The sequence below is a fragment of the Trichomycterus rosablanca genome, chromosome 15, assembly GCF_030014385.1.
Source record: "Trichomycterus rosablanca isolate fTriRos1 chromosome 15, fTriRos1.hap1, whole genome shotgun sequence".
Classification (NCBI taxonomy): domain Eukaryota; kingdom Metazoa; phylum Chordata; class Actinopteri; order Siluriformes; family Trichomycteridae; genus Trichomycterus; species Trichomycterus rosablanca.
In genome coordinates, this window is record NC_086002.1 from 5,722,852 (window position 1) to 5,750,794 (window position 27,943).

Here is a 27,943-nt window from a genome sequence, read left to right on the forward strand (position 1 = left end):
GAAACAAGGAGGTGGTTTTAATGTTATGGCTGACCAGTGTATATTCTGGTACTGACAGTTATAAGGGGAGGAGCTTGTCGGTGGGTGTGGCTTTCCATCAAAACAGGAGGAACAGCCGGAATGTAATTTTGACCAGCAGAAGCGCATCGTGGAGAAGCATCAGAAGATCCAAGTGCACAGTCAATAAGTATTCAAGAAATCCCAGCATCAATCAGACATGCCTTAACGACTGTAGGATTGCACTGAATTACTGACCACAGGACAGGCGAGGACATTTCTGTCATGCTTTAGTTTTCATGCTCTCAGTTTTGATCTTGACATTTTATCCGGCATGATTCCACCGCTGGAGAAGCTCAGCTACCGATGGGATGTTGGGCGACAGGGTTGAACTTGTTGCAGCTGAAGTCTCCCTCCAGAGTGCCCGTCTTCTTCACCATGCTCATCATCATCACCTATGTCTTCTACTGTCTGACCGGATACTGTGATCTCAACCCGCTGCCGCTGCGCGAGCGCAGACCGGCTTTGACCGAGCTGTCCACGCGCGAGCGAAACGCGTCCAGCCGCGCGGACTCTCCAGCTGTGCAGGACAGGAGACACTTTTCGGGAGACACCACTAACCTGTCGGTGTGGGACAGTTTCGGGAACAGAGAGTTTCCTCAGGCTATCATAATCGGGGTGAAGAAAGGGGGGACGCGCGCGCTGCTCGAGTTCCTGCGCGTGCATCCTGACGTCAGGGCGGTGGGAGCGGAGCCGCACTTTTTCGATCGATTCTATCATAAAGGACTGGACTGGTACAGGTGCGTGCATTTATCACATTTACAGCAGTTTACTTATTTATTAGGATTTTAACGTCATGTTTTACACTTTGGTTACATTTATGTCAGGAACGGTAGTTACTCATTACACAAGATTCATCAGTTCACAAGTTTGATGTCACGGTGGATAAGTGGGTAGCGCTGTCGCCTCACAGCAAGAAGGTCCTGGGTTCGATCCCCAGGTGGGACGGTCCAGGTCCTATCTGTGTAAAGTTTGCATGTTCTCCCCGTGTCCGCATGCGTTTCCTCCCACAGTCCAAAAACATGCAAGTGAGGTGAACTGGAGATACAAAATTGTCCATGACTGTGTTCAATGTAATTTTGTGAATTATATTCACAAAGTGTAAAATATGACGTTAAAATCCTAATAAACAAACAAACAAACAAGTTTAATGTCACACACAGTCATGGACAATTTTGTATCTTCAATTAACCTGACTGCATGTCTTTGGACTGTGGGAGGAAACCGAAGCTCCGGAGGAAACCCACGCAGACACGAGGAGAACATGCAAACTCCACACAGAAAGGAACCGGACCGCTCCACCTTGACAGTTTTTTGGGGAATTAGTTCTTTTTCTTTGTTTGTAGACACCTGCTCAGTCAAAATACATACACAGCCTACGATTATTAATTCGATGGTGCAGAGAGTTCTATAATATCATTTATAATTCCTTGTTATTGATTATAAGCAATAGGGAGAGTTTGACTGCACTCATAGAACAACTACGTGGAACAGTGGTATCTTGCCAAGGTCAGTCAGAAAACCTATATTGCCATCTTACGCAAATATCAACTATGTGTAGATGGTTACATGTGATTTAAGAACCACCAACAAACACTGAAAAGCACACAAAGATCTCTCTGCTACTGCTTTTTTCTTTGTTCTTTCTGAGAACACCAGCATAAGGTGACAGTTTGAGTTTCAGATTTTTTTGTAGACATTTGCTCAGTCAAAATACATACAGCGCCTACGATTATTAATTCGATGGTGCAGAAAGTTCTATAATATCAACTATATGGAACAGTGGTCTCTTGCCAAGGTCAGGCAAAAAAAACCTATATTGCCATCTTACGCAAATATGAACTATATATGTCTAGATGGTTAAATGTGATTAAGAACTACCAATAAACACTGAAAAGCACACAAAGATGCCTCTGCTTCTGCCTTTTTCCTTTGGTCATGTGATCAGCAACAAAATTTATTTAATGTATAAGGCGCCAGTTGTAAATGTAAAGCCTGCTTGACTGAGAACAGTGTGATCCATGTAATTTCCTTTTAGCTTAAGGTGACAGTTTTATTCCCAGCACCAAAGACACCACTGATCCATGCAGACAGTCTAAGGACCTTATGTAAAGCACTTTAAATTGCCACTGTGTATGAAAGGTGCTATAGAAATAAACTTGCCTTGTCTTGATCATTATTCCTCAAATTGTATCATCCATCCTGTTGCTGGCCGTCCTCTTCTTTTCTCTGTTACTCTTTCATTTCTAATAATGACATTTATATAAAAGGTCTTTAATAAAAGAGCTTCAGTTTAGAGTTCTGGGCTTCCAGTGAGAGGTTTGGTTTGGTTGGGGATCCATTTATTTGTCTTCTTTGCTGCCTCTCAAAAGTATTCACCAACAAGTTCAAAGGCATTAAAATTCTTCATGTCTAGTTGGGCTCTGGCAACCTTTTAGGCAACATAAAGGCAATACAAGACCAACGGCAAAGTAGGTTTGCATAAATACATTATAAAGTAGCTCATCCTTTCCTCAGAACATGATTATACCACCCGCACTGAGTGGTATAGTGGAAAATTATAGAGAAACTCTTAGTAGAGCCTTCATGTGAGGATCTGCAGGCCTGTGGTTGTTTCTCTGAATCACTCGGTTAGTGAGAAACATGCTGAAGCTCATATCATGCTCAGAGTGATGGCTAAACGAACTATCTGATGTGTTCTCTTCCTTCAGTGACCCTGTAATTACTGCGACATGTCTATAATTTGGTCACAGTTTGTGCAATGGCTAGTTTAAAATGCTGCCATTAGGCTAGTGCTTAGTTGAAGCATCCAAACCATCTAGTCGAGTCCAGTCTTCTTTTTTGGGAAAATGAAGATAATAAAGACCATATTGCATATTTGTCAGACCAAGTGATTTCAGTAAAAATGCAACACAATTAGATGTTTGTCTTTTATTTAAGGTAGAAAGATACATGACACCCACTTAACTTGTTATATATACCACACTGCCAGGTTTTTAGGCATGAACTGCTTGTTTCAGGTCTTGCCAGAGCTTTCCAAAAAGTAATTTTGTTAAAATTTAAATTTGCTTTTGTATTTTGTATCATTGTTTTAATGCGTAATTCACAAACGCCTTAGCTTTAGCTTATGGACATATGATTTTAATTCACCAAGTACTCTTCTGATGTGATGTGAAATGTTACACAAAATCACAATACCACAACCATGTCTGAGTGTTGGTTTAATATCACTACTATGAATTGCAGTGTTTGTTTCATGTTTGGGACTCTTGTTGTCCAAAGTTTTCAATGTTAAATTTGTTCATTAAACATTATGCCACAAAGTTTGGTGACCAACCAGTTGCAGATGAGCTCTGATTTAGCAGTGGTTTTTGCAGTGCTGCCCCATAATCCTATTTTGCCTAGTGTCTTTTGTATTGTGGAGTCATGAACACTCCCCTTAGCTGAAGCAAGAGACAGCTGGACTTCAGGCATGTTAGTGGGAACTTCAGACCAGATGATATTTAAGTGCTGAATCATTCTCAGTACTGCCGTGACAGTAGCGTGGGAATGACATGCTAGTGTGTGTTGTTCTGGTTTGGGTGTATTAGGTGTAGCAGTGTTTCAAGATTCAACGTTGTTGGAAGAGCTGCTCACAGGCCATCATCAGTCGGTGGTTAACCGATAACTGACAAGCAAAGCGTATATATGTATATGAAACATATAGCAACAAGTCACATGTATTATTGACATAAAATAGCTCAACAGTGAACGTGGCAGTAATGTACAACAGTAAGATAAACATAAACACAGTGAGCAGAACTAATGTAGATTATACAAGATTGAGCTAAGCATGCTAATCAAAGAATAGCGATGTACTTGATATTAAAGCTTGTTTTGACAAATTTTGTGTAGTATTATGAGATGATAACCAGAGTGTTGCATAGTGGAACATGATGCAAAATATCCACAAGGTTTTAGTCAAAAACGTTACACTCAGATCCGCATGTGCAGAGTTTGACATGCAGTCAGACTCATACAAAAACAGCTCCACCGTTTTTATGTGTAATAGTTTTATATATAAATGCATGGATTAAAACCTCAGAATGATTCTGAAAGCAGAGTTGGTACATGCTCACTGGGGGTGGGTGAGGGTGCATTTTAAATTAGCACTCTTACTCTGCAGTGATCTTTAGCACCCCTTTCAATTGGAAACAAGTGTCAGCTTAAGAAAATGAATTTAAATGACTGTAAAATTTTCCCCAACAGCATTAATCAAACCCTGACTTGTCAATTAACAGTTAACGAGTTAATCATTGACATTCCTGATTATTTATAATAAAACATTGTATTAAATTCTAGAAAAAGGCAAAATACAATACTTTGCACTAGTGTTTTTAGATTTTATTGTTAAAAGAACATACTACTCTGTTCTTTCTAAATGAAACAACTAAATCATACTACAACTTTTATCAGAGTACCTTTGTCTATCATTGGGTATCACATGTGGAACTCATGACCCTGGTTTTTTACCTTTATTTCCAGCTTTAATCCAATAGAACTTTTAAATAATATATAAATCTTTATGTTTACATCTCATATATGTTTTAAGAGGTCAAGGGTTCCGGATTACTAGACAAAAACATGGGGATAACATGCCAAAGTGACTCTGGGTCCCATGACCTTTTTGGCACCCACAGTACCTGTTACGCTTCTTCTTCTCAGTATGAATGAATGCAACAAACTGATTTGCTACATTAGATTGTATTGTGTATTGCGTGTGTTAACCCTTTTCCCTAAAAATTATTTCACATTTTGCTTAACCATAGGTGACATGAATAATGTTGCCTGTTAATGTGTGGAACAGATTCTAAACCATATTATGGCTCTTGAGGGAACGTAGAAATTGCTGATGTGGCCTGGACAGAAATTGAGTTTGACACCTCTGCCTTAAGCACTCAAGCTTGCTGGGTGACCATGCACTGGTGGCTAGGACTTGGATCCTAAACCTGCTGGTTTTACCACTGTCGAGTAAAGTGGTGCTTTTAAAAGGTGCAGTCTTCAAGCTAAACCCTAATTATTCTGGGTTTATTATTATAGTCTCTGTAACAACCTATAGGCAGCAAGGACGAAGCATTCAGGGTCTTTAACAGAAAAAGATGTATGTGGTTCATGGACTTCACATGCATGTAATTGTGTCCAAGTTTATTATTTATCTTTAAATCTAACCATAAATGGTGAACTAATTATTAAAAGGATGCTGGTTCAAGCCCTATTATCACCAAGTTGCCAGTGTTGATCCCATGACTAAGGCTCTTTATTCTCATTTGCTTGCATTGTTGTGGTCACTATTGTAAATCGCTTTGGTGCCCTCATACCCAAAAGCCAAAGAGAAGCCACAGGCCTGATATAAATCTACCTATTATTAAATTATATCTACAATTGATTGTTTTAAGGTGTTCTAAATAATAAATAAATTAAAAAACATTATTATGTGATTGCACTACAAATTAAGAATCAATCACATTTTAGGGACGCTCAGGTGGTGCAGCAGTCTCATTACCCAGCCCACCACTGCCGAGACCCGAGTTTGAATCTTTAAGGTGCTATCGGCCAGGTCTGGCTCTCAGCGGACACAGCTGAGACACGTGTCTAAGACAGGGATTTGAACCTAAAAAGAAAACACAGTGAATTGGGGAAAAACAACAACCCAAAAATGAAGCAATGCTGTATTAAAAGCTATGCAACGAACTAATTCTTGAACAGATTATTACAAAACAAAACTATGTTTGTGCAGATGAGCCAAAACATTAGGACCACATGCCTTATATGATATTAAATTAGCTCTGCCTTGCCAAGACATCTAAAGGAGTTGGACATTGCCATTAGGCCCTTTTGCTTTTGTACGTTGCACGGTGAATTGTCCTACATTTCTTCCTTGGTTACACCATCCACACGTCTGTCTGTCTACATGATCTTAAAGAAAACAGGATTTGGGCGGGGTGGTCCTAATGTTTTGGCTCATCAGTGTATACAAACATGGCAGTTTATTCATGTTTTTTTTGTCCTTTGAATTTAATTTGCCAGCCATTCACATCTGGCACTAATGTTTGCTGCGGCTCATGTAAATGTGTGTCAGGCTCTAGTGCGTCTGCACTGTTTGTGTATGTCATTGATCATTGACTCGGTTCGTCTCCTGTCACTCTGGAGGGTTCATTAATATCCCTCGCCAATACCCTTCAGAGCTTAGAGCACTGTCTCATTGGCAAGACATTCAGACGGCTGCCAATATAAAAGACCTGTTTATTGACTTCCTTGTCTCCCTCTCCCTCCCTCCCTCCCTCTCTCTCAACCCGTATCTCTTTCTCTCTCTCTTTCTTATTCTTTCACCATGTTTTGATCTAACTATAGCATATATCTATACTATGTCATGTTTCCATTTTTGGCAACAGTTTGGGAAAGGTCCTTTCCTATCCCAGCTTGACTGTCCCCTGCGCACAAAGCGATGTAAATAAATGGTTGGAACTCCATTGGCCTGCACAAAGACTAAATCTTTTGAACACCTTTGGACTAAATTGGACAGACCAGGCCTTCTCATTAAACATCAGTACCTGAATCCTCAAATGCTAAATGGGCACAAATCCTACTTGTGGAATGCCATGGCAAAAGGGGGGGGACTATATATTTATGCCCATGGATTTGGAATGGGCTGTTTAACATGCACATTGTAAGCTGTCTACATACTTTTGACCGTATTGTGCAGCTCTTTCTCTTTGTCTCTCTCCATCTCTCACCAGAAATGTCTTAGTGTAATCAGACAGACGTGCACCGAGATCAATAAGAATACGAATATTTAGCCTGTACTGTAATCATGAGCTCGAGTAAGTGAGAAAAGACGTGTGTGTTTTTCTTTCTGGTACATTGACCTTGTGCAACAGCGCCACACACTCATGTATATACAGCGTGTCATCACCGGTTGGTGTAGGGTCCATAACCAGACGCCAGACCTGTCAACAGCGGTGACATTGTTTGGGTGTGTGTGTGTGTGTACATGTGTGTTTAATGACAGGTCTGGTGTTTAGCTTGCCAGCTGGAAATTGGGGTTAGTGATGAAAGATGAAAGTGTTTGTCAGTTTACTGCAGGATAAAGGAAGTGGTCACTCAGTGTGTGAGTGTGAAGATGGCAAATATTTACCTTTTTCTGGGGACTTGTGATGATAGGACTGTATGAAAGTTTTGATTGTTGTATATTAAATTGATGGCACACAGGTTCTGAAAACCTGGGTTTAAACTTCTCCTCTGGTCAGGTTTACTAAATTGTCTGTAAGTGTAAGTGAATGTGTGTGTGAGGTGTATTAAGATAGATTGGCACCATGTACAAAGTGGATTCCTGCCTTACACTCAGTGTTTCTTGGTGCCACCAGGTCCACCGTGACTCTGATCAGAATGAAGAAGCTACTAAAGATGAATGAATGTTGCTTTGTACACTTTGTATGTACGGTACTGTACTGGAGTGTAATCGTGAGATAGGAAAGAGCCATATTTTTTGTTAGAATATTATAAATTGGGACTGGAACAGCTTGTCAATTTCTAACAAGACAAGACAAGTGATATTTAGTACTAGATACCTCAAAGTAGTCCTCTGTTTTGGACTGAGCTATCCCTGTCATTGTTTCTCTGCCTTACCACCAGCCATGGCAATAAAGCTTCTCATCTTCTGTGTTTTCACGACTCCATAAATTCCTATCAGGTATAAAAGTTCCAGATCGATTCAGCGTGCTCTTCAGCTGCACATTGATCCCTGTCCACTTGACTTTATTATGCTGTTTGCTGGTGACACGTAATTACACCGTACATATTCAGTCTTGTTGACAGGAATAGCCTCACGTATCAGCTGTTGACCATGTTTATGCTACACTAAGGTAATTGGTCATTAAAAACTACAGGGTTTGTCATTGTCTTTTGATAATTAGAATCTGATAACAGAAGACTTATTACAGTGAATTTTTTATATGATAAATACTGAAGAAATGTACGTATTCCCATAAACTATGTAGGATTGGAAATGATCTCTTATTTCTGAACAGGTCACATTAAACCCCTAAAAAAAGGAATGGACATTTACATTTTCGGCATTTAGCAGACACTTTTACCCAGAGCGACTTACAGTACTGTGACAGCATATTGTCTAAGCAATTGAGGGTTAAGGGCCTTGCTCAGGGGCCCAACAGTGGCAACCTGGCAATGATGGGGCTTGAACCAGCAACCTTTGGACAACTAGTCCAGTACCTTAACCACTATGCTACAACTGTCCCTGATAACTACTACTAATACTACAAATTGACTAGGAGAATGTGTACATTTTAACAGGCTGTATAAATACAGAGTGAGGAAAAGTATTTGATATCTTATATAGATATTTAATTTGACATTTTATTTAGCAACAAAAGTGCATACAAGCATGGACAGAAATCTTGGTTGCTTCCAAATGTATTTTAATTACCAATTTTATCACCTAAAAGTAACATTTTTCAAAAGAGTTGACTTCTTGTCTGTTCTACAATGCTGTTCTAGTGTAGCTTGGACAAAATTATTGATAACCTCTGAAAGTTTTAATAGATTTGAAAGTTTTAATAGACCCAGCAAGCTTGAGTGCTTAAGGCAGAGGTGTCAAACTCAATTTCTGTCCAGGCCACATCAGCAATTTCTACGTTCCCTCAAGAGCCATAATATGGTTTAGAATCTGTTCCACACATTACCAGGCAACATTATTCATGTCACCTATGGTTAATAGGTATATTCTGAATAACCATCAGAATCTTAAATTATCAAGAACAATTTGGCACATTTTTGTTTATGCTTATAAATACATACTTTATGATATCTGAAACTACAAATTTCCAAAAATTTAACCCTTACTTGCATAAATGTAAAGAAAATATGCACTGGAAGTATATTAAATAACAAAGACATGTGCTGGGATATTAAACAAGCTCATGGTCAGGGGTCCACATACTTTTGTCTGGAGGGTTATTGCACAGTGATTGTGGGTTTACGTTATACAAGGTGACATGATTCACTGTCTGTGGCTGAATATTGATTTTCAATGTGGAGAAAAACCCAGAGTCAAACAAGTGATCAATGTTTTGACACGTCATCAGTTAACCAACCTTCACTCTGAATGATTCTTTATCGTATTACACTACACAACATGACAAAAATCTTTTAATGCTGATCCAAGCACAAGATGAATATTCCTCATGGGTGAGCACTAGAGCGTAACGTGTTGATTCAGGGGGAGTTATCGATGTATCGATGTATCATCTAATGTAAAAATCAACAATCATGCATCAAATTGCTTGTTTTACCACCGATTTAACCTGGTCAGGGTCATGGTGGGTCTGAATTATTGTGCGAATGGCAGGAAACACTCCGTAGAGGTTGCCAGTCCAAACACAAACACACTCACACATAAGGCAATTATAGTGACTCCAATTAATCTGACTGCATGTCTTCGTATTTGTGGGAGGAATCTTATGTGGACACAGGGAGAACATGCAAACTCCACACAGAAAGGGATCAACCCAAGCCCTTCTTGCTGCGAGGCAAAAGCACTACCCACTGTGCCAACATTCGTTGGTCCACATACCCAAATCGGCACATTCCAAACTGTTACAACAAAGCAAGCATATCATTTATTTTATATGATTGATTTATTACCTGTTACCAATGGGTGTGGCTAAAACACCTGAACTCAATCATTAGAAGCAATGTCAACAATATTTCGGGACTATATTTAAGTGTAGTGATTAGCCAGCATTTTTTTCTTACGCCCTTGTACACGTCTCTAATGTGCCATAGTATCGATTGCCAGTAAGAGTTCCTAACATAAAATTCATCATTGACTGATCAGGCTTATAGATGCTGAGGTGGAAAAAAAGATGATTTTCTTTCATCATGTCTCCCTCATTGCCGTTCAAAGATTGATGACTTGTCAATACTCCTTCAGACTCCATTACACTGCGATACCAGTCAGGCGAATTTTATTGAGCACAATCTTGAGTCATAAAAAATATTAACCTCTTGTTTGTTGTTGTTTACACAGGGTAGTTTTACAGTTACACATGACAAATGTCAAATAACATTAGCAAGATTAAGAAATGGCCCAATGTTGGTTGACTAAAATTAATTCTAAGAAGATTTTGAGTTATATTTAGAGTTGAGAGCATGAAATAATGCCACATTTGTGCACATTGGTATTCAGAGCACAGAGACCTACACCTAACAAGCACTTTATTAGGTACACCTCTCTGCTACGTACATTCATTTATTATTTCATAAGCTACTTTTATGAAGCCCTTTTTGTAGTCTGCAAAACACTTATAATACACTGATTTGTCCACCACAGTGGCTGGGTTCATGTAACACCAGGCATCTTCTGTATTTGTGAGCCCAGCCTAGGATTCGAACCCCAGAACTCAGGCACTGCTCTTGCCAGAAGCATGGCTACCATTAAGCCACATGAGCTCCCTAATATTGTGTATTCTAATTTTTGCAATTTATTTTACGTCTTGCTAACTCCACATTTGACAATAACAACGATCAGGCGTGTCTAGTGTAACAAAGGAGTTTTTCTACGTACATAAATTGTAATTGTTGTTTATTTTATGCAATACTATCACAAATACAAATTTTGGTGCTATCTACACCCTGGCTGCTCACTAGCATAATAATAATAACTTCCCTATATACACCAAGGATAAATAGTTAAACACTTATCACTAGGACCCTATTGAATTCATGGGAAAATGTGCTTTTTTTCATAGACCTCATTTAAAAAAAAAATCTCAGATTTCATGGATTTTTTTTTTTTAAATGCCACATTTTCATGGCAGTCATTAAATTACACTTATAAATTGAATGATAGAATAAACGAAAGCTACAATACACAGCACAGCCTATCTTAATGGTTTAATGTAAACCTAGAACATCCAGTAATGGTGCGAGGCTTCATGTTCTGTCTCAAAGACGAAAATTCTTGCTCGTGTTTGGAATTATTAAAAGAAAACTTTCTATTTGAATTTTACAGCTGGCTGGCTGTATGGCTTTTGTTGTAGACCCACACTTATTGTAAATCTTGAGAATAAACAGCACACAGAACCTCATTAACACGTCTTCATCACCTATTTTGTGTGTGTCGGTGTCGCCTGCATGTGCAAGAACTACACAAGCAATTATACATTATTCTCAACACTTACTATATATGGTCTTCACGCCCCCCCCCCCCCCCTCCCTACACCAATATGTTTCTTTTTCAGGGTCTTACAAAATAGAAACAAAAGGTGTGAGAACATCTCTTTCCGCGTCCTTCTGGAACACACCTGTGTGAACCGTCCTGTAGGCCCTGAAAAGCTCAGCCAGCTTGGTGCTTGTAATTAAGTTTATAATGTGGTCACAGCTTTATTAGGAAATCACTGTGAAGGGCAGAAGTTCCCGAATGATTCATACTACATATCTGGATACATAAGTGTGTGGCTAGTTTCTGGCTCTGAAATAAATCTCACAAACCTCTATTTAGTTAATGAAGTTGAGGTTTAAGGTAATGAGAATCTTTTGTTTTGAACCTTGCATGTAGTGTTTCCATTCAACAAACAGAAAGCTAACATATATCAAGGTTTTTATATAGAAGGTAAATGTCCTTGCCTGGACTTTTTTCTTTTCAATCTAAGCCAAATTGCTAAAATATGTTTAAAGGATTCAGAAAATTGCAAGTCCATCAGAAGTACCCTAGTAATGTTAGAAAATTAAAGACAGTTTTGCTCGATAAATGGATCAAAACAGAACAATGTAATTACACCAATCTTGCTGTAATTAGCAATGATAGCTTTGCACCACATTTTTAATGTTATTAATGTGGGGTGTCTGGATACTTTTTAACTATTAATTTTTATTTTTTAAACATATCTGTGTTCATGTTTATACACATACAATTTCATATTTATAAGTCGCTGTGTGTGAAGCATTAGGACACATTTACATTTAAATTGACTTTTTCGGCATTTAGCAGACGCCTTTATCCAAAGCGACTTACAGTTGCGTGACAGTATACAGTCTGAGCAATTGTGGGTTAAGAGCCTTGCTCAAGGGCCCAACAGCAGCAACCTGGCAGTGCTGGGGCTTGAACCAGCAACCTTCTGATTACTAGTCCAACTGCCTAGCGGTTAAGGTGTTTGAATTGATATGTTTTAGCCTTAACAGTTACTATCAGATTTTATAAATCAATAATATAAAGTAAATTCTATGCTTTAAGTTTTGCAGTAACACTTTAGGGAAGGCACTTTCCTGTTCCAGCATGACTGTGTACAAAGCAAGCCTTATAAATACATGAAGAAAAACTTTGTTTTAAAGAAACTCCAGTGTCCTGCACAGAGCTTTTAATTGAACTGGTACATCAGTTGAGGGTTTCTTGACCAACATCAGAACCATGCTTCTCTGTATTCTACAACTATTTAACCAGATATTAAGTAATTACCCATCTGGGATTCTAGCTGTGTCTGCTGAGCTTCCGGCCCAACCGGTGGTACCACCAAGACTAGAACTCTATCTGAGACTCTGTGGTGGGCTAGCGTATCAGAAAGCTGCCACCTTCAATATAACTTTAATTCAGGTTTTTAACATGTTGTATTATGTTGCAGTTAATAATGAATTATAGCATACCTTTTGCTTCCCCACATATACCGTACACATAAAGCACACACCCGAACACACACACCGAATCTACACCAAGTAATAAAACTTATCCTTGAGAAGATGCAGGATACAGTCTGAATAAAGTACTTAAAGCTGAGCCTTCCAAGGACAAGTCTCCAGGGGTGGGCTGTTAGCCCAGGCCACAGAAGTGCTTTCCTTCAGTCCACTTTTATTATTTCATTACAGTTTACCATACTAAGTCAGTTAGGAATTCTGTGTGGTCTGCATTTGCTAATTAAAACGAGCAGCTTAGAAAAATGCTGAGGAATTTTTCTAAGCTAGAAATATGTTAGAATTTTGTATAGTATTGCATCTGTAAATATTGTCTACACAGTGAATTTAATCTCACCCCTGTAAACAGATAATAAAGGCCTACCTACTGGTAATTTTGTATATTGGATGATCTAGATTTGTTCTTATTCCCAGTAGAAAGTTTGGTTTTGTGCTTAAACTTAAACATCAGGGGAAGATGATTTTTAAGGGGTGGTTTTGTCAGTTTTAAAACAATGATTTCTGTGAGTTCCTTAAAGATCTTGGTGGCATCACACTCCCACATCAACATACACAAGTATTATTTTATTTAGTTTTTAACCTGCTTCCTGCATTAGTGGCTACTCTCAGTAGCTTGTTAGCTCAACCAGCTACCAGACTTCTACCATCACTGATCAGCAGGCTTGATTTTTCATTTTTATTTTAAAATTTTATTATCATTATTATTTTTAAAGCAGTGTGGTATGCACTGGCTTTATGCTGGAGTAGCTGGTAGGTTATAACAGGTTTAAGCAGGGTAGTTAAGTATTTGCACTAATGTTTTAAACAAGTTAATACTGTTATTTTGCTGCTGACTTACCAGCATATACACTGATCAGCCATAACTTTAAAACCACCTCCTTGTTTCTACACTCACCGTCCATTTTATCAGCTCCACTTACCATATAGAAGCACTTTGTAGTTCTACAATTACTGACTGTAGTCCATCTGTTTCTCTGCATACTTTTTTAACCTGCTTTCACTCTGTTCTTCAATGGTCAGGACCCCCACAGGACCACCACAGAGCAGGTATTATTTAGGTGGTGGATTATTCTCAGCACTGCAGTGACACTGACATGGTGGTGGTGTGTTAGTGTGTGTTGTGCTGGTATGAGTGGATCAGACACAGCAGCACTGCTGGAGTTTTTAAATACTGTGTCCACTCACTATCCACTCTATTAGACACTCCTACCTAGTTGGTCCACCTTGTAGATGTAAAGTCAAAGACGATCGCTCATCTATTACTGCTGTTTGAGTTGGTCATCTTCTAGACCTTCATCAGTGGTCACAGGACGCTGCCCACAGGGCGCTGTTGGCTGGATGTTTTTGGTTGGTGGACTATTCTCAGTGGCTCAGATATTGCATACACACCATCATTATGAACAATGTGTGCTTTTGTACAGTTAATTATTAGTGTTTATTCTGGTTTTAATATATTAGTTTTGTTATATGATGCCAGTCTCAAGCCCTGACTGACCCAAGTACCCAAATTAGGTGTTTTTTAAATTTAGTATTGCAGAGAATCCATCCATAATAATTGCACAAAAATGACAAAAAACAGGCAAGAACATGCTTGTTTTGAGTTTCCTTTTTGTGCTACAGAGTTCTCTGTTAGCCAAACTGAGTGAAAAGTACGGTGGCCGAGAAGTGCAAAACAAATTTACATTTCAGAAAACAAAATTACAAAAAAACAAAAACAAATTTACAACAAAAGCAAAAACAAATTTACAAGTGCTCGGGTACCCAGTGTTTGTAAATTTGTTTTGGCATATGTAAAAGTGTTTCAGCACTTGTAAATTTATTTTCGGCATATGTAATTTTGTTTTCTAAAATGTATATTTGTTTTGCACTTCCCGGCCGCACATATTTGACGGAAAAGGCAGGGACAATAAACCGGAAGTGCGTGTTGCTTACCTGCTGTCAATCAAACTGTTTCTCAGCGATAAAGTGAACGGAGTTTGTGATGGTGACGATAAACAAGGTTTTGTCTAGTTTGTGGAAATCATTTTATCCAGTTGACCCGCTATTGTTTTTCTTGTGGAAAGTTTTGTGCAGATGTTTAGACGTGGCGTGTGCATCTCTATTTACCGTCCGCTCTTCTAAACATCTAAGGAATTCCCACAAGAACAACAAAAGCGAAATAATGAAAATAATTAACACAAAATGGACAAAACATTGTTTATTAGGGACGGAACATTTGATACCGAGGCTTTAAAACTTGTTTCACTTTTGTAACACTGGACTCAGTGTATCGGAGTTTATATTAAAGCAGCATGTGCGGGACTGATGAAGCTTTGTGCTGTGTTTTATCTCACTCACTATATAAGAGACAATCAAACCAGGGTTACCCACCGTCCTGTAACATACACAATCCTTCTTTATCTGGAGACCAAACGCCGCGTTCAGTACTGAACTGATACAGGACGCTTTGTTCCGTATTTTTATCAATGGGAGACGGTGTGGTGTATGAAACAGAAGGAAACTGCTGCTTAATTCATTATATTAAATAGTGTTCACTTTTATTCTTAGTAACGTGACATAACCTGTTTAATAAACCGCTGTATGTGTAGCACAGTGGGCGGAGTGCGTTGTTTTGCCTAAAATATGGTTCTGACTTATTATTATAAAGAATGAAAATAATAAATGTTAAACACCATAAATAAAACCTTTGTTCTCATGACTGTGTAAGGTCCCCCCCTGCTGCTATAACCAGCGCACACACACCGTTACTAAGAATAAAAGTGAACACTACTTAATATAATTCCCTCAGTCTCCCACTGATAAAAATACGGAACAAAGCGTCCTGTATCAGTTCAGTACTGAACGCGGTGTTTAGTGTCCAGATAAAGAAGGATTGTGTATGTTACAGGACGGTGGGTAACCCTGGTTTGATTGTCTCTTATATAGTGAGTGAGATAAAACACAGCACAAAGCTTCATCAGTCCCGCACATGCTGCTTTAATATAAACTCCGATACACTGAGTCCAGTGTTACAAAAGTGAAACAAGTTTTAAAGCCTCGGTATCAAATGTTCCGTCCCTAATAAACAATGTTTTGTCCATTTTGTGTTAATTATTTTCATTATTTCGCTTTTGTTGTTCTTGTGGGAATTCCTTAGATGTTTAGAAGAGCGGACGGTAGATAGAGATGCACACGCCACGTCTAAACATCTGCACAAAACTTTCCACAAGAAAAACAATAGCGGGTCAACTGGATAAAATGATTTCCACAAACTAGACAAAACCTTGTTTATCGTCACCATCACAAACTCCGTTCACTTTATCGCTGAGAAACAGTTTGATTGACAGCAGGTAAGCAACACGCACTTCCGGTTTATTGTCCCTGCCTTTTCCGTCAAATATGTGCGGCCGGGAAGTGCAAAACAAATATACATTTTAGAAAACAAAATTACATATGCCGAAAATAAATTTACAAGTGCTGAAACACTTTTACATATGCCAAAACAAATTTACAAACACTGGGTACCCGAGCACTTGTAAATTTGTTTTTGCTTTTGTTGTAAATTTGTTTTTGTTTTTTTGTAATTTTGTTTTCTGAAATGTAAATTTGTTTTGCACTTCTCGGCCACCGTAGAAAAGAGGGCATGAAGACTGGTGAACTCCTACGAAACCCCTTAACTATAGTAATTTATTAGCTGGTCACAGGATGCTGCCCACGGGGCGCTGTTGGCTGGATGTTTTTGGTTGGTGGACAATTTTCAGTCCAGCAGTGACAGTAAGGTGTTTAAAAACTCCATCCGCGCTGCTGTGTCTGATCCACTCATACCAGCACAACACACACTAACACACCACCACCATGTCAGTGTCACTGCAGTGCTGAGAATGATCCACCACCTAAATAAAACCTGCTCTGTGGGGGTCCTGTGGGGGTCCTGACCATTGAAGAACAGGGTGAAAGCAGGCTAACTACAAAGTGCTTCTTTATGGTAAGTGGAGCTGATAAAATGGACAGTAAGTGTAGAAACAAGGAGGTGGTCATAATGTTATGTCTAAAAGTACATGTTGGGCATAAATTGTGTAATTGTGCTGTTTCTCTAACTGCTTTTAAATGAAGTGATTAGGAGCTCTGGGTAGACAAAGGAAATAAAGATGACAGAGGAAGCACTGACAGGACGTCCTTCCTAGGGACATCTAATTAGATATTAGATTGTTGCAATTACCCAATACTGATGTTAACCTCCTGTTTGTAGCAACTTTTAGGGCATGGTGCTTCCTGTCGAGGTCACTGCTGAGATTTCAGTGATAACCCAAGTGTTTCCTTCCAAAACGCCCACAAACACACAGGAGCTCAGACAGAGCAGTCACAGAGCAGCACTGGAGCTGGTGACTACTGATTTTCCCATAAGATAGGAAAACTGGTGGTAAAAAGTGGCTCAGATATTGCATACACACCAACATTATGAACAATGTATGCTTTTATACAGTTATTTGTTAGTGTTTATTCTGGCTTTATTATATTAGTTTTGTGATAGGATGCCAGTCTCAAGTACCCAAATAAGGTGTTTTTTTTTTTAAATTTAGTAATAGTAGTAAAAGTATTGCAGAGAATCCATCCATATTAATTGCACAAAAATGACAAAAACAGGCAAGAACATGCTTGTTTTGAGTTTGCTTTTTGTGTTACAGTGTTTTTGTGTTGTTCTCTGGTAACCAACCTGAGTAAAAAGAGGGCATGAAGACTGGTGAACTCTTACAAAACCCCTTAACTGTAGTAATTCATTAGCTGTATAACATTGATGTAATCTAAAATGTTGTTGTTTTAAAATTGGATTAAATTTGTATTATTTGTGTAGTTATATAATATTCATTTTTACTAGGAACCAGTCAGGTTTTTAATTGGATTGTGCATGTCCAAATCTCGAGGCCTGGCTCACGCATAATTTGGCACATTTGTGGAATTACTGAGGAAAAAACCCAGATCATTAAATCTAAATATAGTAAGATCTAGTGTAGTTTTGAAATCTGTAATGTGTGCTTTCTATGACACACAGCAGGCAGGACACGCTACAAGCAACTCAGCACTGACCTTTATGTCTCTATATATTTTATTTGCAAAACTTTATTGTAGTTTAATACTTGGTGATATTTAATAAAGCTGAATTATTTATGCTTCTTAATGTCTCAAATGTTGAGTTAAAAAGTTTAAAAAATCACAGCCACACTGGCAAAACAAGCATCAGATTAATACCAGCCCACTGCTGGTCCTAAATTTATTTACATACACCTACTAGGCATAACATTATGACCACAGACAGGTGAAGTGAATAACACTGATTATCTCTTCATCACGGCAACTGTTAGTGGGTGGGATATATTAGGCAGCAAATTCACATTTTATCTTCAGAGTTGATGTTAGAAGCAGGAAAAATAGACAAGTGTAAGGATTGAGAGAGTTTGACGAGGGCCAAATTGTGATGGCTAGAGGACTGGGCCAGAGCATCTCCAAAACTGCAGCTCTTGTGGGGTGTTCCCGGTTTGCAGTGGTCAGTATCTATCAAAAGAGGTAGGAACAGTGGTAAACCGGCGACAGGGTCATGGGTGGCCAAAACTCACTGATGCATGTGGGGAGCGAAGGCTGGCCCGTGTGGTCTGATCCAACAGACGAGCGACTGTAGCTCAGATTGCTAAAGAAGTTAATGCTGGTTCTGATAGAAAGGTGTCAGACTCCATGCCTCGACGGGTCAGGGCTGTTTTGACAGCAAAAGGGGGACCAACACAATATTCGGAAGGTGGTCATAATGTTATCCCTGATTGGTGTATATCCACTTTACATTGTTTTACCTCTCCTAATAGAAACATACAGAAGTTGTTTTTGCAGTTCCTAGTAAAGCCTGTAAGTAAATAAAATTGCAAACTGTTTGTTTTCCCCATGTTAAGTATTAGTTAATCATAAATATATTAAATATTTTGAGATATACAGTATGTAGTGTATTTGCTGTGTGTCTTTCCAATCTCTCTGCTTCTAGTTGCTGGAATGTAAAGCACACACACACTGTCATTAAAGCTGATGTAAAGTCTGCCGTGGACTGATGACACATCCAGAGACTTACGTTAAATGACCAGTGTTACGAGTTTATTGCCCATCATAATCTTTCTAATGCTCTTTCCAAGACTAAGCTCAAATTTACAGCACATATTACTGTGCTGACGGAGCACTTTGTGTTAAGCTTCTCCTGGAATTATTATACCGTTTTGCAGGGTTTTTTTTTTACTGTGTATGTCCATAACTAGTAAGTAAACACAACCTGTAACTCACAACCCTTACAGTTAGTTCAGTAAGTAAACACAACCTGTACTGCCTATACATATCATTTTATTGCCCTTCCTTGTTGCCCTTCCAGCTGACTCTTAATTGCTTCTCACAATCTTCAGAAGCTTCAATTTGCCTTTTTAATGACAAACTCTTGTCCTCCTGCATTCACTTACATTTTAGAGAGCACTTAGGCTCATCATGTGTTTACCTGACCTACTTTAGAGGCTTTTGGGTGGTTTTTAACCAGACAATGAGGAAGACTGTGGATCATTGAGATGGTACATTCCAGATCAGAAGCAGAGGAGGTGCTTTTGACCTGCTAGCATTTCTGTTTTTCAGAAAATAAAATGGATTACTTACAATAAAAACTAAAAATATTTTATAATAGTGTGTGATTTATGTTATCGAATGTAAGTAATTAGCTAATACTTGAAACTGTGTAAGAAACAGAGTCTATAAACTTATTTTAGTTGGGTTGATATGCTCAAACTGATGCATTTTCCTAAGTGAAGACCCTATGCCAAAATCTTGTTCTTGCTAAAGATGCCCGTATTTCAGACTTTCTTTCTACCAGCTCTCTTTCTGTTCTCAGTTGTTTTCTGTCTAAAGCCTATTACCCCAGATGTGGTACAGATTTCTGGGAGACCATGCTGTGGCACTGCACACTGCATCAGACGTTCAGGGGTGTGGCGTCTGGATCAGTTCCTCTGATAAAAAGGAAAGAAAAAAACCCTATACATTAAAAACAAGTCTGTCAGGCCTGGTTTTGCTGTACAGCCTCTGAGTTAACTGAGAAATGAAAAGTGATCTGATGATGTAAAAGTTGTGTCCATTTACTTAGCACAGCACAGGTTGATTTTAATCACATAACCAGTAGTTAAACTGTAAGGGCTTTGAATACTTGATCTGCACTCACTAGCAGTTCTGGGTTTGGTTTGGACAGATTTATTTTACATTATATGTCACAGAAAAGCTCAAAAATCTAACTGGCTACATCTAAATAAAACATGCTATATCAGTTATGTATCAGTTATTGATTTTCAATAATCAATAATCATAACATGATTGCATTTTTAGTTCATGGATCAGTACACACTCAACCCTTGAGAAAATTTAAGCATGTATATATCACTACTGTTTACCACAGTTCCAGTATTTCCTTATTTGGAATACGAATTTGGCAATGACCCTCACTGTGGTTCCGTGGAGTCCTAGAACCTCTGAAATGGCCTAGCAACACATTTCAGGCTTTTCATTTTACTGGAATTTTCTTAGATGGCCGTTAACCAAAAAAAACATTTTACAAAGGTGATGGATGTTAGTTAATATTATTCCTTAAATAAATGCAATTATGTTTTGAGTTTTGTTTAATGCCGTTTTGCAAATCCTTAATCCCTAAATCTTTTAGTTACTTTTTGCACCCTAAATCTATTTATTTATTTCAGCATTTTACACCTTACTGTTATAAATCTGGAAGCAGAATTATGTGCAGAAAGAAGCAGAAGGGCCAAATTGTGATGGTTAGAAGACTGGGTCAGAGTGGTCCAAGGAAGGAACAGTGGAAAACCGGCGACAGGGTAATGGGCGGCCAAAGCTCATTGATGCACGTGGGGAGTGAAGGCTGGCCCATGTGGTCCAATCCAACAGATGAGCTACTGTAGCTCAAACTGCTGAAGATGTTAATTGCTGGTTCTGATAGAAAGGTGTCAGAATACACAGTGCATCACAGTTGCAGGGCTGTTTTGGCAGCAAAAGGGGGACCAACACAATATTAGTGGTCATAATGTTATGCCTCATCGGTGTAATTTGATATATGACCAGTGAATGACTTTACCACATGACTCAGTCCACACCCAAGTCCACTTAAAGTGAACCACAGCTATTCGAGTCTGAAACATGGGTTAAAAGTCTACAGGCATTTTACTTTCAAATTATTTTGCTCTTTAGAATAGATGGTCAATATTGAGTCATTTGTTTAAATCATGAATTAAAAGAACCCAAAATTAAGATGAAGGTGCTTAAAGGCAGTGGTAGCTTACAGGCTAAAGTACTGGATTTGGATTATTGATCAGAAGGTCACTGATTCAAGCCCCACTGTTGCCAAGTTACCAAGGTTGGGCCCCTAAGCAAGGCCCTTAAACCTCAGTTACTTGCATTGTATAAGTTGCAACTTCAAGTCACTTTGAATAAAAACACCTGCTTTAAATCTAAGTGTGATTATTGTAAATGTAAGAGCTGTATTTCCAGGTGATGTAGAATGATTCCAGCAGACTCGCCCATGTAAAAATATTATTTGCATTTATTCTGGCTACTGTCCACTAATGAGCTTCTTCTCAATAACCGCATACTCATTTTGCAAGGCCACCTACATAGCTCTTGGCTAGCAAGTAGAAAGCTAGCCATCAGGATTCAATCTGGTGTACACATCTGCGTAGCATTAGTGAAGATTAGCATTCTCAACCCAGTTGCTAACTGCGGACGCTACAAAAGGTGTGATCAAAACAAACAGCACAGTTGCTACCATTTCCATCACGCTAGCAGCTGTAGATGCTTGATAAACAGAAGTCATGCATATAACAAGAATTTAACAGACTTAGCGTTAGAAGTAGCTAGGTAATAAAAGGTTATTTTGTGAAGGTGGAAAACTCTGGCAGAGGATTTTTATCACTGGTATTTTAGCTTTAAAGATGAAGAGGAGGGACGGGGGACTACATGGGCCCTTTTTCCAGTGCTGGCAGAATGTGCAGACTATTCACTGATTACAGACCACCTTTACTCAGTGTAAACATGATGTCAGTGGACAAGGCTAACAACACCATGGCTTCCATTAGCTTGATTACACTAAGTTAAACATGCACTTAGACATGTGCACACTCAGCCAAACAGAGCTAGATCTCTGGACACTGGGTTAAAAACAATAATGTGAACCCATTAACCATGCAATCTTAAAAATGTACCGTCTGTGTGTATTTAGACACAAAGTTTGTATCAAAAAAGTGTTTTAATTTAATCTTAGACTTTGAAGTAACTTCCAGCTAAGTTGTGATTAGCACCAGTGCAGTTCAAACCATGAACGTATTTGCTAATCAGCTAATAAAGCCAATATTACACTGCTTCACTCTCTCACTCACTCACTCACTATCTTAACCGCTTATCCAATTAGGGTCGTTGGGTGCTGGAGCCTATCCCAGCTTTTCAATGGGCGCAAGGCACACAGTAACACCCTGGACGGGGCGCCAGTCCATTGCAGGGCAGACACACACAGACACACACATACACACACCCATTCACCTATAGGGCAATTCAGTGCCTCCAATTAACTTGACTGCATGTTTTTGGACTGTGGGAGGAAACCCACGCAGACACGGGAAGAACATGCCAACTCCGCACAGAAAGGACCTGCACTGCCCCGCCTGGGGATCAAACCCAGGACCTTCTTGCTGTGAGGCAACAGTGCTACACACTTAGCCACCCTACATTGCTTCAAAAATGCCAAATTGAATATTTTTCTTTATATATAACAGATCTGTGTGGACCTTGTAAACAACAACAAAATTGTTAACGTTCAAATGTTTACTTCATATTTTGATCATGTGACATCTAATATACAGTACTTGACATACATTTTTGACCTGAGGCAATGTCACATCTATCAAAACAGTCATATTAAAATTCATTTTGACCTTTATGTTAATTCAAAATAACCATTTACATGTATTATTTTAATCCATTTTTATATATATGCAGCCAAACAAACCTGGTTATTCGTAAATCTGGGGCTGTGAGTCACTTTTGCCAGGAAGTAATTAAAAACAAATCATGTACTTTATTGTTTTACATTTGTTGATGTACAAAACCCCTTTTGCAAAAACATTGTGACATTTTGTAAAATGCAATAAACCAAGAACTTTATGTAACTACGAAACATTTAGCTAAATGACTTCTAATGTTTTGGCTGAGGATGGCGCGGTCGCCTCACAGCAAGAAGGTCCTGGGTTCGATCCTCAGGTGGGGTGGTCCAGGTCCTTTCTGTGTGGAGTTTGCATGTTCTCCCCGTGTCTGTGTGGGTTTCCTCCGGGACCTCCGGTTTCCTCCCACAGTCTAAAAACATGCAGTCAGGTTAACTGGAGACACGGTATCGCCCTATAGTGAATGGGTGTGTGTATGTGTGTGTGTGTGTGTGTGTGTGTCTGCCCTGCGATAGACTGGCACCCCGTCCAGGGTGTTACTGTGTGCCTTGCGCCCATTGAAAAGCTGGTATAGGCTCCAGCACACCCCCCCCCCCCCCCCCCCCCCCCCCCCCCCCCCCACGACCCTAATTGGATAAGCAGAATTGTATAGAATGTACAATAAGCAGGTAAACTGGTAACCTGTGAGGAATCATGATTTGGTATAAATAGAGGATTCGTTGACTGATCATAGGCTCAGTCTTTACAGAATCATGTCCCGTGCGAATGGCACACCACCCCAAAAACTGGCCCAACATAGAGCCCACTTCAGAAAGGGGTGACGTCTGTTGTGACTGTCGAACAGTTCAACAATGCTGGCAGGGTTTCCAGAAAAAGAGTACCACATCCGGAAAACCAGACCGGAAGAGTTTTCCATATACAACAACACAGGTTAACACAGACATTACAGACAAACGACTATACTGAGCATCCACAGACCATCACAACCCATCTAAATCTATTATAAAATGGAATTTTAAACATATCCACATTAATGTGGACCAGGCCAAAGTTGAGGTTTCACATAGAATTAAATTTATATAAGAGCTCAGCAATACTCTGTTTAAACTGTGTGGTAATGACATGCTGGTTAAAGCTGCAAATTATTAAAGATGAAGAGAGAAAAAACCAGACTCGCCACAATCAAAGTGCCCAACCAGAAACTAATCTGGTGCACATGTTCATAATGGAAACAATGACATGCAGTGCTGGGATTTAGTATGTGGCAGTGGAATCAGAATGTCTTTTGGGACTTCCTCAAAAAAAAAAACGTTTGTTGGCCGGTCGGTCGGGCGTCTATGCAGATGCAACTTGCTGTGTCTGAGAAGGGCATTGACCAAAGCCCTGCGATGGATTGGTGCCCTGTCCAGGGTATTTCTGCATAGCGTCCAGTGTTTTCTCATGGAAACATACCTGCCACGACCCTGACCAGGATAAAGCAATGAATGAAAATATACTGGATGAAAAATTTTGTGTTATTGTGGAGGACTTTGGGCACTCATGATTTACAGACCAAATAAAATTGGTTTTAAAGATGTTTTTCATTTGTGACAGCTAAGAGACAACACACTACATATAAAATGCTATATAGCAAAAACATGTGGACGCACAGCATCCAAACTTCACCTCTGGAAACAGGCCATTTATATGAAGATGGTCCTCCATCCCAATACAATAGCATCCCAATTAGAATAGCTTTGACTCTTTTGGAAGCAATTTGAAAACTACAACTATAGCGATTTGCTTCCATTCAGTCAGAGCATTAGTGTGGTCAGAAACTGATGTTGGGTGATAAGGCATGTCTCACTGTTACCATTAGCTGTCTGATTGATTTTACACATTTATTATTAACTGTTTGGCTGAAATGGGTTGCATGGATGTGTACATATATGATGTGTATTAAGTTGTGCAATTTCATTTCACTTTCATGTTTTATCACTGCTTCATCCTGGTCGTTGTCGCAGTGGTACGGCTTCCCCAGAATTATGGGGCGCATTGCAGTAACACACCCCAAACAGGATGCCAATCCATCATGGCCAATACAGACATAGACATAGCCAATCATGTCTGTATGTAGACACCCAATTGGCCAGTAGCATTGCTGGGATTCGAACCTCCAGCGGTAGTGGGCTAGTGTAAGTTACTGCTGTGCAAGCTGGTTGCTTTTGTTTTGCAATTATCAATCATATTTATTTAAGCCCTGTTCACAACTATAGTTTGTAAAATCTACAGAGAGGGTAGATGTCTGTGGTGATACATCCCTCCCAATCTATATGAGAGACTCGTAGCCTGCAGTGCATTTCAGAAGCTTAGTGGTTGTAAATACATGTTGGCTGCTCTGAGAACAGCTTTCAGCACTCAGACGCCATGAGAAAAGTCTACCAGAACTGTTCTAAAATACGTTTACACAGGAGCTTGGAGAAACCATTTAGAAGTACTTTGGAGGAAATCCCACAGGAAATTACAGCAAAGAGATTTTTAAGGTTTTGAGGTTTTTCTCTTTAAACCAGCCAGACATTTTATTCCTGACTGCTCACGCTGGCCAACGTTCACTTCACGAGGTTGTTTAATATAGAAATGTCCATGTTTATGTAATTTCAAGGCTTTGTATTATTGAAATATAATTCAATAACTCCAGAACGGACTTCATTAAAAATGTTTGTTAGATTTATTTTGACAAGGACAACATGTGATTTATATTTTTATTAAACTAAAAATTCAGAACACATGGTAAGAGTTTAAATTATTCAAAAAGTTGGGAATAGTGACAGAGCCAAACCAAGCTTAACTAATTGCTAATAAACATGTTTTTTTTTTAGAACGTCTGTTATGAAAGAAATTAAATTTTATGCTTAATATTACTTTAGTAGTATGCTGTTTTATGTCTCGAAGTCTTAGTTATATTGTGCCTAAGCAGAGACTATACTACAATGTAACCAGAGTAGTATAAAGAGATAGCCAAAGCATCTTTTCTGGGTTCTTGTCCAGAGACACTGCTGGAGGAACTCATGGCTGTGCCAATAAATTCTGCAATCCAGTCAACTATAATCTTTGCTTTTATTTATCATCTCACCATATTTTTCCATGACACGTCATAAATTTCTAATAATCAGAATAGCTGATGAAATTGGATTAAAATAGAGAAGCTATAAGAGTGAAATCACCAATAACTTCAAGAATGATGGCTAACTCACATGCTACATGTTCTGCATTTCCTGTGTTTAAGGAATCTGATGCCACGTACTCTGGAGGGTCAGATCACCATGGAGAAGACACCAAGCTACTTCGTAACCAGAGAGGCCCCTCGCCGCATCTTCACCATGAACCATAACACCAAACTGATCGTGGTGGTGCGAGATCCAGTCACCCGGGCTGTCTCAGACTATACCCAGACTCTCTCAAAAAACCCTGGACTTCCATCCTTCCAGAACCTGGTCTTCAAAAACTCCACCACAGGTCTGATTGACACTTCATGGAGTGCTGTGCGCATTGGCATCTATGCCAAGCATCTAGAAAACTGGCTTCGGTACTTTCCTTTGTCACGGTTGCTCTTTGTGAGTGGGGAGAGACTTGTGACAGACCCGGCGAGCGAGATGGAGCGAGTGCAGGACTTTCTCGGCTTGAAGAGGCTAGTCACAAACAAGCACTTCTACTTTAACCAGACTAAAGGCTTTCCATGTTTAAAGAAACCCGAGGGAAGCAGCAGGCCGAGGTGCCTGGGCAAATCGAAAGGCAGAGCTCATCCTCACATACCACCTGAGGTACTGTACAGACTCAGAGACTTTTACAGACCCTTCAATCTCAAGTTCTATCAGATGACTGGCCAGGATTTTGGCTGGGAATGAAGTATTATCAAGGCGAAGTGCTTTTCCCCAGAAAGGTTGTGGGGCCAAGTCCTATAACAGACAAACTAAAACTGTAGGACCTTTAAGCAAGGCTGTGAAGTTTAAAATGCTTCAATCATTGACTTTTGTCTGTGACAAAGAATACTGGTGATGTTTTGGGGAAATTCTTAACAGATTATTATTATTAACTTTTATTATTATTATAAGTTCCAGTGTAATCATACAGGGTGAAGCAGGCTGTTTATCTGTTTGTTGGTTTATACTGTAGATGTCAATATCACACATAAAAACACATTTAACAAGACTTGCTTTAATTTAACCTGTCTTTACCTCAGCTGTAAAAATCTAAACCATCTTTTTTACAAAGACCTGAATTTGAGTCTTGGCTGTGCCACTGGGCTGGTTGGACCACACAGTTTTTATGCGGCTTAAAAGGTACTCTAAATATGGTGTTAAATACAATCGGAATAGTGCATTTAATATTTACTTTTTAAGTGAGTATTCTGCTGAACCTCGTCTATAAAGCTATTGGAATTTGATTATTACCCCAATATCACACGAAATATCCCTTTTAAAAATATTTAAGCCTAAATGGGAAATCAACACATTTTGTTAAGTTTCTGACTGGGATTTTGAAAAATACTATTTAAAATTAAATTAATTACACCCGACTTTAATGAGGGATGGATGTAAAACTATTCCTTATATCAACCATGGACTGCATAATTTAAGTTCTTCAGTTGTTATTTATTTTGTACAGATGAGTGGAATGTTCACTTCACAATTACAATTGTTCCCATGTACGTACGTAAGTGTTTACATTTAACTTTTCTTTTGCTCTTCAGATACGTTATTGATTTTAGTTGTTAAATGTATAATTTATACTGTATATGAGGCAAATGCTACTAAGCTGTTTCATTCCACTAAACACAGTTTCTTTAAGTTATACATTATTACACAGTATGTGCATTAATTACATTATTTGGAGTCAAATCCCATTATTTTTCTTTAATAAATTTATTACATGATTGAATTATTGAGCAAGACCTCCATGTATTGTATATATTGATATATTGTACTATATATCATTTAGTTTTAACTGCCTAAATCTGCTCATGGTTGGAGTGGGTTCATGACCACCCAGAAATCCTAAGTGTTTGTTTGAATACACCTTGAACAGGGTGTCAGTTAATTGCAGGGGTCATACACTATAGTCACTCACAGACAGAACTGTCAGTCGGCCTACCTCGATGACCCCAAGCTTTGTTTAACATTTGCCTA

The 27,943-nt window shown here is 39.0% G+C and overlaps 1 protein-coding gene across 1 annotated transcript; it reads left to right on the forward strand.

Moving 5' to 3' along the window:
* Window positions 1–363: 363 nt before the first annotated feature.
* Window positions 364–26,662, forward strand: si:dkey-121b10.7 (heparan sulfate glucosamine 3-O-sulfotransferase 3B1). The gene is made up of 2 exons (XM_063009858.1): window positions 364–797; window positions 26,044–26,662. Exons 1-2 carry the CDS (start codon window positions 364–366, stop codon window positions 26,660–26,662), a joined length of 1,053 nt encoding a protein of 350 aa, XP_062865928.1.
* The last annotated feature ends 1,281 nt before the right edge of the window (window positions 26,663–27,943 follow it).